Genomic DNA, 14693 nt, shown 5'->3' on the forward strand with positions numbered 1-14693 from the left:
TTGTTAGATTCTGAATCCAACCTAAATGTTAATACTCTACATCATATAGTGGTATGGGTATTATGTCTTTGTGCATTTGCTTGTAACAGAGAGAAGGAAACTAGATAGACCAATATTTACTATTGAGCATTTTCATAGAATCATTTTCTGAGTCGATTTATGCATGTCAGTCCGTCCGTCTGTCCATGTATTTTTGCAAACAAAATACAGGTCGCATTTATTATCCGTTTGATATGAAATTTTCCAAACGATATTTGTTTGGCCCAAGGGCGAACCCTATTGGCATTTTTTTCAGATATACCGGACATCAGATACTGGTCGCAAATACCTCTGTCAAATTTTATCGAGATCGGTTCAGATTAGGATATAGCTCCCATATCTTTAACGGATATCAGGTTTATTGAGCACCAATTGGCCAATATCAGACCAAATAGACTGATTTTGGAAATTACGACTGAATTCATTCAAGAAACCAGTATTTCAAATATAAATGTAAATCGGTGCAGACTTGGATATAGGTCCCATATATATGTTTTATCCGATTTGGGGTTTTAAATCCCAAACAAGCGTAATGTTCACTCCACAACAATGATATTTAATATCATGATTTGATCAGATACATCTAGAAAATACCTTTACCAAATTTTATTGAGATCGGCTCAGATTTGTATATACCTTGGATAATTTTTTTTCATATTCAACCGAATTTTGCCATTTGGCGAAACTCGGTCCAGCATATCTATTGTTCCAATAAATATTTATACCCTACAACACTATGTGTTGGGGGTATTATAAGTTTGATTGGGCCAAAAATTATGTAACACCTCTTCTTCCTATCAATAACAGTTGTGTTAAATAAAAGTCAAATTTTCCATTAAACCGTGAATATTTTTTAAGCCGGCGAAATCACAAGTAGACGAACAGGTAAATTCTGACCGTTACGTAGATGCTGATAGTAAACATATCGGATATATATGGAGAAATATATGCAATGTATGTATACTAAGGAAGGGGATGTTAGCTAGAATGCTTATATCTCAATAATGGCTGGACCGATTTTGACAAATTTTGTCAAGTTAGAATGCCCTCTTGGCATAAAAGTATAAAATATCGCATACAAGAATGCCAATAATGATGTTAATATAGATTTTGTAGTATTTTGTGACATTTTTTATTTTTTCATATTTTTTATCGCATGAGATTTTTTCAATTTGACTTATAATATTGAAGTATAAATTTTGTAATATTTTTGCACCTTAGAACACAGGTTGGGGTTATTACATACAGATTGGAATTATCATCCGATCTTCGCGAAAATTTTCACAGGGGCTATCCCTATTGTTTTCAAAGATGTCCGTAATGTTCCTGATTTTGCAGCCGTTATAAAGGTCACAAATAAAGAAATCAAAGGACACAATGGACACAAAATCTCGCATGAAGTTAGATTATAGGACAGCGGGTTGAATAGACCACTACTTTTGTGTGAAAGAAATACGTACATTTCCATTCTACCGAAAAGCTGGAAATAACTTACAGCAAAATGACTATATATATAGTCTATGACTATACTATAGCCTAATATCGTAGACAAGCAAACCATATACATGAATGGAAATTTAGAGATAGAGAGGGGCCTTTTGCTTTTGGTGATGGTCGCAAAATATTTAGGGGTTCAAATGAACCAAAAACTGAAAAAAATTCCTGATCACACAATTGAAGCCAATCGACACGCCTGAGAAGGGAGCTAAGGACAGGGAATAAGTCTAGCATTTTTTGATGACCATTGGATCGTATTGAGCTGTGGAATGACCAAAACAACTAACAGCACAAATGCTAAGGGTAATATCTGGACAGTGCTCCGTGACATAATTTCAAAAGTGAAATCTTCCAAAATGGATTTGGACATATCGAGGCTTCTAACATATGCTTACTTGTTTTTAATATACATATATATGGGAGATATTACTAAACTTAAACCTATCTCGATTCAACGGAATTGTCTCAAATCTTACATTCTAAGTTATCAGTGAGAACGAAATCTCTTTGAAAACATAATATTACGGCACCTTTCGATATGGAATATTGCGGACACTTTGGAATATTGTTAAGTGTTAAGATTTAGAATAGAGCTGTAATTTGACTGTAGGCAGGCCAAGATCGGAGATGAGCTATATCTGTCAACGTTTTCGTATAGCACCCACTTTCCTAATGATGGAGGACAAAGGCAAAGTTTGTCCCAGCGGAACATAGCTGCTGTTTTAGTTATATTTCTTCTAAGTTAATTTAACGTGAAAAATTTTGGTAAGGTTATTTAGTATTTACAAAAATATTCTACATATAAAATTTCATTCTATTCTGCTGCACAATTTTTCTCTGAAAGTTAACATTATGCTTCCAAGTGGCCAAATAATTTTACACCCACTACCTAGTTTTTTTAGTTACGAAAATATGAACTGGAATGATTTCAAATATAATATTATTTGAAATCGTTTTCCGATTGCTGAGAGAAATCCGTCTCTGAATTTCGTTCGAAGAAGAGCTTACAATTCTTAATCGTAGCCCGGAATGTTTGTCTTTATAGAAACAAATTCAATAATTAATTACTAATTGATTAAAACACAGGTTGAAGTTGTTATAAATGTTCAAGCTTAAGAAAATTAAACGACATCTAAAGGCACAACGAGAACGCAAACAAAGTATTTTGGAAAGCAAAGTTGGCACTAAAAATACTAAAGTGTCGATCACCTCAAGCAAGCGCTTCGCCGGGAATGGGTCAAAATACGGCAGAGCAACATTCGGGCTGCGTGTGACGGTTTCATTGACCATTTGAAGGCCATAATTCGTGCCAAAGGTGATAAAATTGGAACAAATCTAAACTTATTCTATAATTTGATGCTATTTCCGACATTTTTTGCTTTCATTCAATAAAATGTAAAAAATTAAAAATTATGGCATTTGACTTTGTTGCAGTTTTTTATCTCACCCTGTACACTTTGGGCACAATAAACGTGAAATCGGATGAAACAATTTATTGGAGCGGTATCCAAATCAGTATCTATAGCTAATAAGCAGAGGTATCTGTTAACTGACACCAAATATCGTTGTTTTAGAGTGCATATGATGACTGTGCGGGACAAAAAAAGCAAATCGGATGAATAATATATATGAGAGGTATACCGATATCTGAAACAATTTTCACTAAATTTGACACATTTTCTTTTTGGTCGTGTGCGCCAATCGAATTGAATTTAGACTTATGTTAACCATTTTTTGCACAATAAACATGAAAATAGATAAAAATATAAATGACTGGTATATCCAAATCTGAACCGATCTCGATAGAATTTGGTAATGTTATTTGAGAGCTGTATTTGATATTTTCCCGAATATCATTATTATGGAGGGAATATTACGGATGTGGAGGACTAAACTAACAAAACAGCCGACATTCCAAAGGCCTTAACAGTCCCTTTTTGTGTTTTTATACCCTCCACCATACTATGGAGGTTATATTAACTTTGTCATTCCGTTTGTAACTCCTAGAAATACTCATGTCAGACCCATCAAAGTATATATATTCTTGATCAGCGTAAAATTCTAAGTCGATTTAGCGATGTCCGTCTGTCTGCCTGTCTCATATAGCCACCCCCCCATACAACGGTACCACCCGATATTCGGCATTTTGATGATGTTAGCGACATTATTAACCGAAATTTTTTAAAATTTTATATTTGAAGTTCGTAATGGATACTACAGCCTAAGACAGAAAATTGACTGTGCAGGTCCACGTCTTCGTATAGCCCCCATATAACGGTACCTCCCAATATTCGGAATTTTTTAAGGATTTTATTACAAAATTCGTTCCAAATGGTGGAGGGTATTCAAAGTTCGAAATTTAGAATGGAGGTGGGGCTAGGGTTAGAATAGAACCCTATTTCTTTTGGAGATGATCGCATAATATTTAGGGGTTGAAATGGACCAAAAACCGAAAAAATTCCTGATTTTGCAGTTGCTCTACAGGTCGCAATTATAGATCAATGAAAGCGGAAGTAAGCATGAGGCTAGAGCTTAGGGCTGGGCAGAAGCCTTCCAATTTTGATGGTCATTGGGGAATATTTAGTGCGTGAAAGAGGTCACAACATTTGTGTTAAATAAAAGTCAAATTTCCATTAAACCGCGAATATTTTTAAACCCGGCGAAATCACAAATAGACGAACAGGTCAATTCTGACCGTTACGTAGATGCCGATAGTAAATATATCGGTTATATATAGCGAAATATGTACAATGTGTACATACAAAGGGAGAGGATGTTAGTTAGAATGCTTTTATCTTAAGAATGGCTGGACCGATTTTGACAAATTTTGTCAATTCAGAATGCCCTCTTGACATAAAAGTATAAAATCTAAAAAAATCGCAGAAAAATGTGCCAAAAATATGTTAATATAGATTTTGTAGTATTTTGTGACATTTTTTAATTTTTTTCATATTTTTTATCGCATGCGATTTTTCAATTTGACTTGTAATATTTTGTAATATTTTTCACCTTACAACACAGGTTGGGGTTATCATATACAGATTGCAATTATCGTCCGATCCTCACGAAAATGTTCATAAGGGTAGGTATGGGCTCAAAAGGGCTAGGCCTATTGTTTTCAAAGATGTCCCCAACATATTAGGGGGTTGAAATGGACCAACAACTAAAAATGTTTCTGATTTTGCAGCCGTTATAAATGTCACAAATAGAAACCAAAGGACACGAAATCTAGCATAAAGTTAGAGTTAGGACAGCGGGTACAATGGACCACAAATTTTGTGTGAAAAAATAACAACATTACTTACAGTCGATATCCGAAATACACAAAAGGCGAATTTGTGATAGATGAGTCTAAATTTAGAGATACAGAGGAGCTTCTTGCTTTTGGAGATGATTGCAAAATATTTAGGTGTTCAAATTGACCAAAAACAGAAATGTTTTTCCGATCATACAATTGAACCAATCGACACGCCTGTAAAGAGAATTAAGGACAGGAAAGAATTCTAGCATTTTGGATTATATTTACCTGTAAAATGGACTACAAGAACTAACAGCCCGATGGAGTGCATAAATCCCTCGTCAAAATCCTAATTTCAAAAGCGAAAGCTTCCAATATGGATTTGGACATAAGGGGGCTTCTAACATATTGTAGTGTTGTAGGGTATAACATAGTCGGCCCCGCACGACTACAGCCTTTTCTTACTTGTTTAACTTGTTTTTTCTGTTCCAGAACCTGCAAGAGTTTACTAGCTTCGCAATTTTTTTTTTTTTTTTTTTGATATCATAAAGGAAAAATCGGTTCCTGCAGTAAAAAAATTTCATTCGTGCATTTCTATAACAGACCATATATTTTTCACACTCACTTGCTATTTATAGACTAATGTTTGGGTTTTTGGAGCAAAGGATTTTTATGTCAGTGATATACACACGAAAGCTTTCACTTTCCATTACACATATAGGGTTTGTGCAACAAACATATGCGAGAAAGAACGTCAGAAAAAAATTTGTAAAAAAGCACTTAAGTTCGCCCGACCGAATCTTTAATACCCTCCGCCATTTAGAAGAAGCTAGCTATAGCTTTGGCTATATCTGAACCGATTTTCATAAAATTTGACATATATGCTTCTAGGCTCAATTTGGTAGCATGTGCCAAATTAAATTTTCTTTGACGCACAAAAAAATTGAAATCGGATGAATGATTTTTGCTCGATTCATAAAATAAATTAAGTTTTTCCTTATGGAATGAAACGAAACTTGATAACATCATTAGTCCTTTCCCCTTTTGCAGACTTCAACTTCAGTGTCGACTTTACAGACGACCTTAATAAACTGATCCTTTAATTCTCAAGAAATACAAATATAAATCAAAATTACTTTTTCACAGTAATTGCTTTATTCATTTAGAAGAATGATGAGAAGGATGATGGAAAGATAGTTAAGGAGTGATAATGTAAGAGAGTGCAAATAAATATGTAAATGACAAGGAAGTGAACTAGAACAATGTGAATGTACGCAGCTTCAAGACCTAATTAACTACAAATTGATTTCGATTCCGATTCCAAATCTATATTCTCTAATTTAAACGGTACCGGGGGCAGCAGCCAAATTCACATTGGCCACAGAGTTGGCATGACCGGCCAAAGGAGCGCTATGAACAGCACCGCGAGTTTTGGCAACGTAGGAACCTTGGACACCGGGAACAACAACGGGGGCGTGAACAGGAGCGTGTACGGCAGCAGCATGGACGGCAGCAGCGTGAACGGCATGAACACCATGTACAGGGGCATGGACAGCATGAACGGCATGTACTGGGGCAGCATGTACGGCTACGCTAGGGGCAGGAGCAGACAAGGTAGCGGCATGTACAGCAACACTGGGAGCTGGGGCTGACAATGTGGCAGCATGCACAGCCACCGATGGATGAGGTCCGGCGGCAACTACAGTATGTCCCCAAGGACCAACCAAGGATGGTGCCACAGCAGTGTACGACAGATGATGACCGGCCCACAGAGGAACCACCGATGATTGGACACCCAAAGCCAAGGCCAATGTGAACAAAGCAGCTACGGCGAACTGTAATTTAAATGAAGTCATGTTATTGATTTAGAAACAATTTATTTCTCGTTGACCAGACTTACTTTCATTTTGTGATTTGTTTTTTTTTTAATTAGACAGAAAACTAATCGGTGTTTCTAGCTGGAACGCAGATTCTATTCTGATTCTGTTCAATGAAATTTCCATATTTTTATATTGAAATGGGGGCACTCCACCCCAACACTTACATGACAACAATCAAACAAACAATCAAACCACTTGAAGTTTGCAAGTCTTATGCTAGCAATTGTAGTTGCTGTTGTTGTGGTTGTTTTATGTTTACCTTTTGTGTGTCTAATGATTCCGGAACTGTTTACAACTGCATATGGCTTGCATTAAATGAAAGTCCATGTTGTTTTTGCAATTACGGCTGTTTGCACATAAGCGTGTTTTGATCGCCGAGACAAAAGTTCAAAGGTGTAGAAAAGATAAGTTGAACTGACCATAGCCCTGTAAATTTTAGTGTCAATAATAATATTCTTTGGCTAACAAATATTTTATTACTTTTTTATTCAAAATACGAAGATGTTTCTGGATTCCATGCAGTTTTATTTCGGCACCACCTACAATAAATTCCCATTCACAGTGATTAAATAAATTATACCAGCAACTTAATTAGAAGACACCATGTCATAGTTTTTAGGCTAATATTAAAAAGGCCCTAAAAGCCTGTTTTTCATAAAGGAAAAATGGTTTCAGAACATTGGAGTCGATATAAGGATGTCCGTCTGTCTGGCGGGTTCACTTGAAAACTCTCGAAAGGATTATCCGAGTTGTTTCAAAATTGGTTCATCGTAATATTATTGTCAAACTTGAAACAAGTTCGGAGATGGGCAATATCGGTCCACTCCTTTTGGTTTCTCCCCACAAAAGGTAAAATTTTTACAGCACATAATTTACTTTTCAGAACAGTGCAAGATCTTTCAATTTTGTGCAAACTTTGCAAGTATGGATATTTTTATCAGTTCAACGTCAGGTGAGAAAATAGCCAATATCGGCCAATCCCATCAAGTACCTCCCCCATAAAGATTCAAAATTTTGAATAATTGTAACTCTTATAGAGAGTGAAATAAGAGACCAATTGTCTTCATAATTTCGCACACCTCATAATAAAGAACGGACTTTCTGGTACCACCCCCACAACGGGTCAAAATTTTGAATAACCATACAGCTTATAAAACGGAAAATGAGCATCCTATTCCTGTAAAACTCGGCACATTCCAATATTTCTATCACAAAATATATGGAATGAAGATGGACTTTATCGGTCCACTCCTTCAAACTTTTCTGTAAAAACTTTTCTGTAAAAGTTTAACGAACATTTCCTTAAACCGCGAATATTTTTAATTCCTGCTTAATCACAAATATACGAAAAGGGCACTTCTGATCGTTAAATTGAATGGTAATGTATAGGGGAGTTTATTTGCATTACTTTTTATACCCTCCACCACTGTATAGAGCGTATATTAGTTTTGTCATTCCGTTTGTAAAACCTCGAAATATACATTTTAGAACCCACAAAGTATATATATTCTTGATCAGCATAAAATTCTATGTCGATTTATGTCCGACCGTCTGTGGAAATCACTCTAGCTTCCGAACGAAACGAAGTAGGTTGATAACATTTTACTCAAATGTGTATCATGTTTGCAGGACGTTTGGTATTGAAAATGGGCCATACAGGTCCACTTTTTCGTATAGCCCCCATATAACTGTAGCCCCCGATATTCGGTATTCTGATGATTTTAGCGACATTATTTACCGGAATTGTTTCACATTTGGTATTTGAAGTTCGTCATAGATACTACAGCATAAAACAGAAAATGGGCCACGTAGGTCCACTTCTTTGTATAGCCCCCATATAACTGTAGCCCCCGATATTCGGTATTCTGATGATTTTATCGACATTATTTACCGGAATTGTTTCACATTTGGTATTTGAAGTTCGTCATAGATACTACAGCATAAAACAGAAAATGGGCCATGTAGGTCCACTTCTTCGTATAGCGCCCACATAACAGTACCTCCCGATATTCGGTATTCTGATGATTTTAGCGACATTATTTATTGGAATTGTTTCAAATTTTGGTTTGCAGTTCGTAATGGATACTACAGCCTATGACAAAAAATTGTGTGTGCAGGTCCACGTTTTACAACTCCCATGGTTCCTCCCTATGTTCGGTATTTTGATGATTTTAGCTACATTATAAACAGATTTTTTTTAAGTTTCGCATTTGAATATTGTAATAGCTTAAGGCCCGGTCGAACTTACAGCTTTTTACTTGTTAATATTTCCTTTTGCAAAAAGTCGAAATATTCGTCGAGGTCCATAGATGTTCTTACCAGTGGAAGTGCCCTTTTTAAGAATGTCCCCTGACTTTTGGTATTTTGAAGGTTTTTTGGTTTTAATTCCCAACCAAATATGCTATAATTTTAGCTTTCGGGTTCTTCGTTGGCTTTAACTCCTCACAAAAAAATCATTGAGGGTCCCCTCTATGGTAAATAAATTAATGTACCTCCTGGTTCTCATTAGTTTGAAGGTAAGGCCCCAACGTACAACCAAATTGGATGAAATTGGATATTTCCGGTTCTTTGTGTGCTGATTACCTCCTATAGAAAATTTAAGAGATTTTTAGGGTACCCGAATTGTCAAAAATCATATTTTCGTATAGAATTTTATCCCAGCTGAACTTAAAATTGTTTTTCTTCGTTTCTTGTAGAACGTGAAACTTGGAAAATAAAATAGTTTGACTTATGTCTGGAATGACTGGAATGACTGACTTAAAATGGACTATATCAGTCCACTCTGGTCCGGTCGATTTGAAATGCTTTGAAGGACCTACCCTCATTCTGCAACGACTGTAGTTGTACATTTTCAATGTTATCGTGGTCTTGGAATATCTCCATGTAATGTTATACTCTGGATGTTGACGTTTAAAAGGTCTTGTCCAATTTTTAATGCAGAATGTATTTTTGAATAGAACACAATATTTCAAAAATATTCAATGTCCTTAAAGATATTCTCCTATGGTGGAACTGTTTAGCTGTTTAACATCATTATACCCTCAGCCATATGGCTACGGCCAAATCATGCCTAGTCAAAATAATGGTTTTACACCATAGGTCTCTTTGGACCAAATCCGTTTCAGAACATTTGGAGTCGATCTAGCGATGTCCGTCCGTTCGTCTGTCTGTCTGGCTGGGAGTATCCGATTTGGTCCAAACTTGGTACATCCTAATATTTTTGTCAAACTTAGATCGAGTTCTGAGATGGGCAATATCGGTCCACTCGTTCTGGTACCTCCCCCTTCTTTGCACAGAAATCGAAATGATAATCCGATTTTGCTCCAACTTTGCAAATCCTAATATCTGTGTCTGTTCTAGGTCAGGTGTGAAATGGACAATATCGGTCCACTCTATCAAGTACCTCCCCCACAAATGGTCAAAATTTTGAATAATTACAACTCTCATAAAATGTGATGTAAGAGTCCGATTGTCTTCAAATTTCACACATCCCAATTTTTTTATTATTAACCCAAAGTCTGGTATTAAGATGGAATATATTTGTCCAATTCTTCTTGTACCTCACCCACAAATGGTCGAAATTTTCAAAAATATATATTTTTTTGCACAGAAAAAGAAACGATAATCCGATTTTGCTCCATCTTTGCATATCCTAATATTTGCATCAGTGCTAGGTCAAGTGCCAAAATGGGCAGTATCGGTCCACTCCATCTGGTACCTCCCCCACAAAAGGTCAAAATTTTAAATAAATAGAATTCTCATAAAATGTGATGAAAGAGTCCGGTTGCCTTGAAATTTCACACATCCCAATATTTATATTAACCCAATAATCCGATTTTGCTCCAACTTTACAAATCCTAATATTTGCGTCAGTCCGTAAAAAGTCCGGACATCTCAATATTTCCATCAGCACAAGTTCTTTTAAAAATTTGAAGAGATCTGTCCATGTCTTCTGGTACCTCCCCCACAGAGGGACAAAGTTTTGAGTAAATAAAACGATTATAAAATCCGAAAAAAAAAACATACGGTTCTCTTCATATTTCCTACATCCCATTAATTCTACTACTAAGATTTGCTGTGAAGATGAAATATATCGGTCCACTCCTACTGGTACCTCTCCTACGAATAGTCAAAATTTTGAATATTCATGAAGCTCATAAAAAGCGAAATTGGCATTCTATTCCAGTCAAGACTTGGTAAATAAATATCCATAAACACTACACAGTCCAAACCTGGCACGTCACAATATTTATATTATATTTATTTAAATCCGATACGAAATGGCCAATATTAGCCCATTCCTTTGGAAACAACTGCATAAGGTTTTAAATATTTGAATAATCATAGCAAAAGTCAAAATATTTTTAAATAATCGAACATTGGCTGAGGGTATACATCTGTCGGCAAAACCGACCGATACTTTTTAACTTGTTTTTAGTAGCCTTGGTGTGATAAAAGAATATTTAACACATTTTCCTGCATCCTTGCCTAAATCTAAAACCTTAGCTTATTTGGACGCAGTATCGTTTGTCGTTCCGTATTTTCTAAATAAAATAATTGGGTGGGATATTATTTCTTTTCGAAATGTTAAATATCTAAGTTTAAAAAATAACACAATAATATTTAATTTTTTACTTTTCACAGTAATTGCTTTATTTATGGCGGAGCTTAAGAGGGGAAAGGAAAATCAAAACTCCAAAAAATTGTGAAACAGAAGAAGTGTATAAATTAAAACGATATGGAACTAAAATAAAACATGAACTAGATGGCAATGTGTGCTAATCAAAAATGTGTGTATGTATGTACATTTGTGGATGGTAGGAGGTACCCTGCAGTAGAATTATGTCAGAGACGAATGTCATGACTATTACGATCAACCATAAATCAAATCCAATCCAAGCAGTCGTTTAAACAGTACCGGGAGCTGGAGCCAAGTTAACATTGGCAACGGAGCTGGCATGGCCGGCCAAGGGGGCGGTGTGGACAGCACCACGTGTCTGTGCAACATAAGAACCTTGAACGGCGGGCACTACAACGGGAGCATGGACGGGAGCAGCGTGGACGGCAACAGCTGGAGCGGCGGCATGAACGGCCACGGCAGCATGTGGATATAGAGGCCAGGGGGCGGCAACAACTGGGGATGAGACTGCAGTGTAGGACAAGCCGCCACCAGCAACTTGTGTGACCACACCAGGAACCAATGATGATTGAACGCCCAAAGCCAAGGCTAAGGTGAACAAGATGGCAGCAGCGAACTGGTTGCGATGTGAAATGGAATTTAAAACAATGCCTTTCCTTTTCAAGGATAATCCAATACTTACTTTCATTTTGATTGAGTTTTTGATTTTTTCCAACTGGAGATCGCAGAAAACTAAACTGTGTGTTGCTGTTTGGCACGCAGATTCTATTCTGTTTCAATGCCAAGCAAAATCCCTTAATTTATATTGCAATTCAAATTCGCTCCACCCAATGTCCAGCAACATGAACTCATTACAAATTCTTTGAACTATTTTCGAGAATGGAGACAATAACAATAACAACAGCAACAGAAATCTGTAAATAGAACATTTTACGATTAAAAAAAAACGCTTTGAAGACTCTAATGAAAGTGCAAGTCAACCACCAACAACATTATTATGTATGTATTTTGTGGTTGTTGTTGTTGTTGTCAACTGTCAATGCAGCCTTGAAGTTGATTCTGGCCAACAACATTACTCCATAAACCTGTCACAGATCTTAACCGGTATTAGGTTGGTCCACAACAACAAAAAGCGGCGCACAACAATACTCCCCACATGGCAATGGCCAAAGGCATTTGTTGGCCACTAAGCTACTTAGCAGAGAATTGAATGATACGCTTTTTGTCAACGCTCCATGTAATTGATATTTGACAAAAAATAAAAAAATAAAATAAAAACAAATAGCAGTAGAGTGGATTTAAGAAGCTTATAAACTAAACAATAGAGTGTGGTATGTAGCTATCAATTATCTACCAATCTTTTGGATCGATTTGTCAAGGTTCCTATGTACTGAGAGGATTTCCTTGAGCTAATCGCAATGGAATGTCTGTCGCTTATTTAGAAATAGAATTAAAATTAGAAATACAATAAAATGTGAATATTTTGGGAGAAAGCACGCACAAGACACCCAAATAGTGAGAACTGATTGCTATTGAAAATGGCCTATATTTATCTAGGTTTAGGCAAAAATTGCTGATTTAGGTTAACTGTTTGGTAAACACCCATACAATGGTACTTCCCGATTTTCGGTGTTTTGAAGATTTCTGCCACAATTTCCAACCGAAATAGATTAATAAACATGGCTTGGTATTTTAAGGTATCTCACCGAGCTGAGTCGATATAGCTATCTATGTCCGTCTGTCCATGTTAATTTGTAATCACTCTACAGGTCGCAATTATGACCCGATCCTCACGAAATTGAAAATGGAGTTGGGGTTATGGTCAAAATAGAACCCTATTGATTTTGGAGATGATCGTAAAGTATTTAGGGGTTGAAATGGACCAATGAAAAATTTCCGCATTTTGCGGTTGCTCTACAGGCCGCAATTATAAACCAATCAACGCGAAATTTTGGATGGAATTAGAGTTTAGGGCTGGACAGAAGCCTACTAATTTGGACGGTCATCGGACAATATTTAACGGATAAAACAACTCATAACTTTTATATCAAATATTCGAAAATTTCCACAAAACCGCTAATATTTGTAATCCTGGGCACAGTACAAATTTATTAGAAGGTCACTACTGACCATTACAGTGATGCTGATAGCCCACATATCGGATATGTACCGAAATAGGAACAATCTATATATAAATGAAATTGATGTTAGTTATTCCGCTTATAAGTCAAGAACCGCTGGACGGATTTTGACAATTTTCACTAATTTGCAATGGGCTCTTGCCAGAAAAGGGTAAAATCTAAGAAAATCGCGTAAAAATCTGCCAACAAAAAAGTTAAAATTGTTTGTTACATTTTTTCAATTATTGTCATATTTTTTTTATCGCATGCGATATTTTCACTTTGGCTTACAATTTTGAATTGTACGTTTTCAATTTTTTTTCTACACCCTGCAACACTATGTTTTGAGGGTATTATATACAGGTCACAATTGTCTGATCCTAACAAAATTTGGCATAGGGTTGGTTAGGTTCAGAATTAAAGCCTATTGTCTTTGAAGATGTACATTTGGACAACAAATTAAAATTTTCCTGATTTTGCAGACGCTATATAGCTCCTTAAATATTGAGTTTTCAGCGTTTTTAGCTATTATTTATGATCACTTTTTTAAGCACGAATTTATGAAAACTTTAAAATGGCCATAACTCCTTAAATATTGAGTTTTCAGCGTTTTTAGCTATTATTTGTGATCACTTTTTTAAGCACGCATTAATGAAAATTTTAAAATGGCCATAACTCCTTAAATATTGAGTTTTAGTTATTATTTGTGATCCCTTTTTTAAGCACGAATTAATGAAAACTTTAAAATGGCCATAACTCCTTAAATATTGAGTTTTCAGCGTTTTTGACTATTATTTGTGATCACTTTTTTAAGAGTGAATTAATGAAAACTTTAAAATGGCCATAACTCCCTACATATTGGGTTTTCAGAGTTTTTAGCATTTATTCGTGATCACTTTTTTAAGAGTGAATTAATTAAAACTTTAAAATGGCAATAACTCCTTAAATATTGAGTTTTCAGCGTTTTTAGCTATTATTTGTGATCACTTTTGTAAGCACGAATTAATTAAAACTTTAAAATGGACATAACTCCTTAAATATTGAGTTTTCAACGGTTTTAGTTATTATTTGTGATCACTTTTTTTAAGCACGACTTAATGAAAACTTTAAAATGGCCATAACTCCTTAAATATTGAGTTTTCAGCGTTTTTAGCTATTATTTGTGATCACTTGTTTAAGCATAACTCCTTAAATATTGAGTTTCAAGCGTTTTTAGCTATTATTTGTGATCACTTTTTTAAGAGTGAATTAATTAAAACTTTAAAATGGCCATAACTCCT

General features: G+C 35.6%; 2 protein-coding genes across 2 annotated transcripts; both read right to left on the minus strand.

Annotated features, from left to right (window-relative positions):
- Window positions 1-5906: 5906 nt before the first annotated feature.
- On the minus strand, window positions 5907-6770 carry LOC101887361 (adult cuticle protein 1). Its single transcript, XM_005189809.3, has 2 exons — window positions 6675-6770; window positions 5907-6609 (listed from the first exon to the last, which is right to left on the minus strand). The coding sequence occupies exons 1-2, from the start codon at window positions 6678-6680 to the stop codon at window positions 6115-6117; spliced, it is 501 nt and encodes a 166-aa protein (XP_005189866.1). The 5' UTR covers window positions 6681-6770; the 3' UTR covers window positions 5907-6114.
- A 4501-nt stretch (window positions 6771-11271) lies between these two features.
- Window positions 11272-12134, minus strand: LOC101901821 (adult cuticle protein 1). The gene is made up of 2 exons (XM_005189808.4): window positions 11976-12134; window positions 11272-11909 (listed from the first exon to the last, which is right to left on the minus strand). Exons 1-2 carry the CDS (start codon window positions 11979-11981, stop codon window positions 11562-11564), a joined length of 354 nt encoding a protein of 117 aa, XP_005189865.1. The 5' UTR covers window positions 11982-12134; the 3' UTR covers window positions 11272-11561.
- Window positions 12135-14693: the final 2559 nt, after the last annotated feature.

The sequence above is a fragment of the Musca domestica genome, unplaced genomic scaffold (assembly GCF_030504385.1).
Source record: "Musca domestica strain aabys unplaced genomic scaffold, Musca_domestica.polishedcontigs.V.1.1 11, whole genome shotgun sequence".
NCBI lineage: Eukaryota > Metazoa > Arthropoda > Insecta > Diptera > Muscidae > Musca > Musca domestica.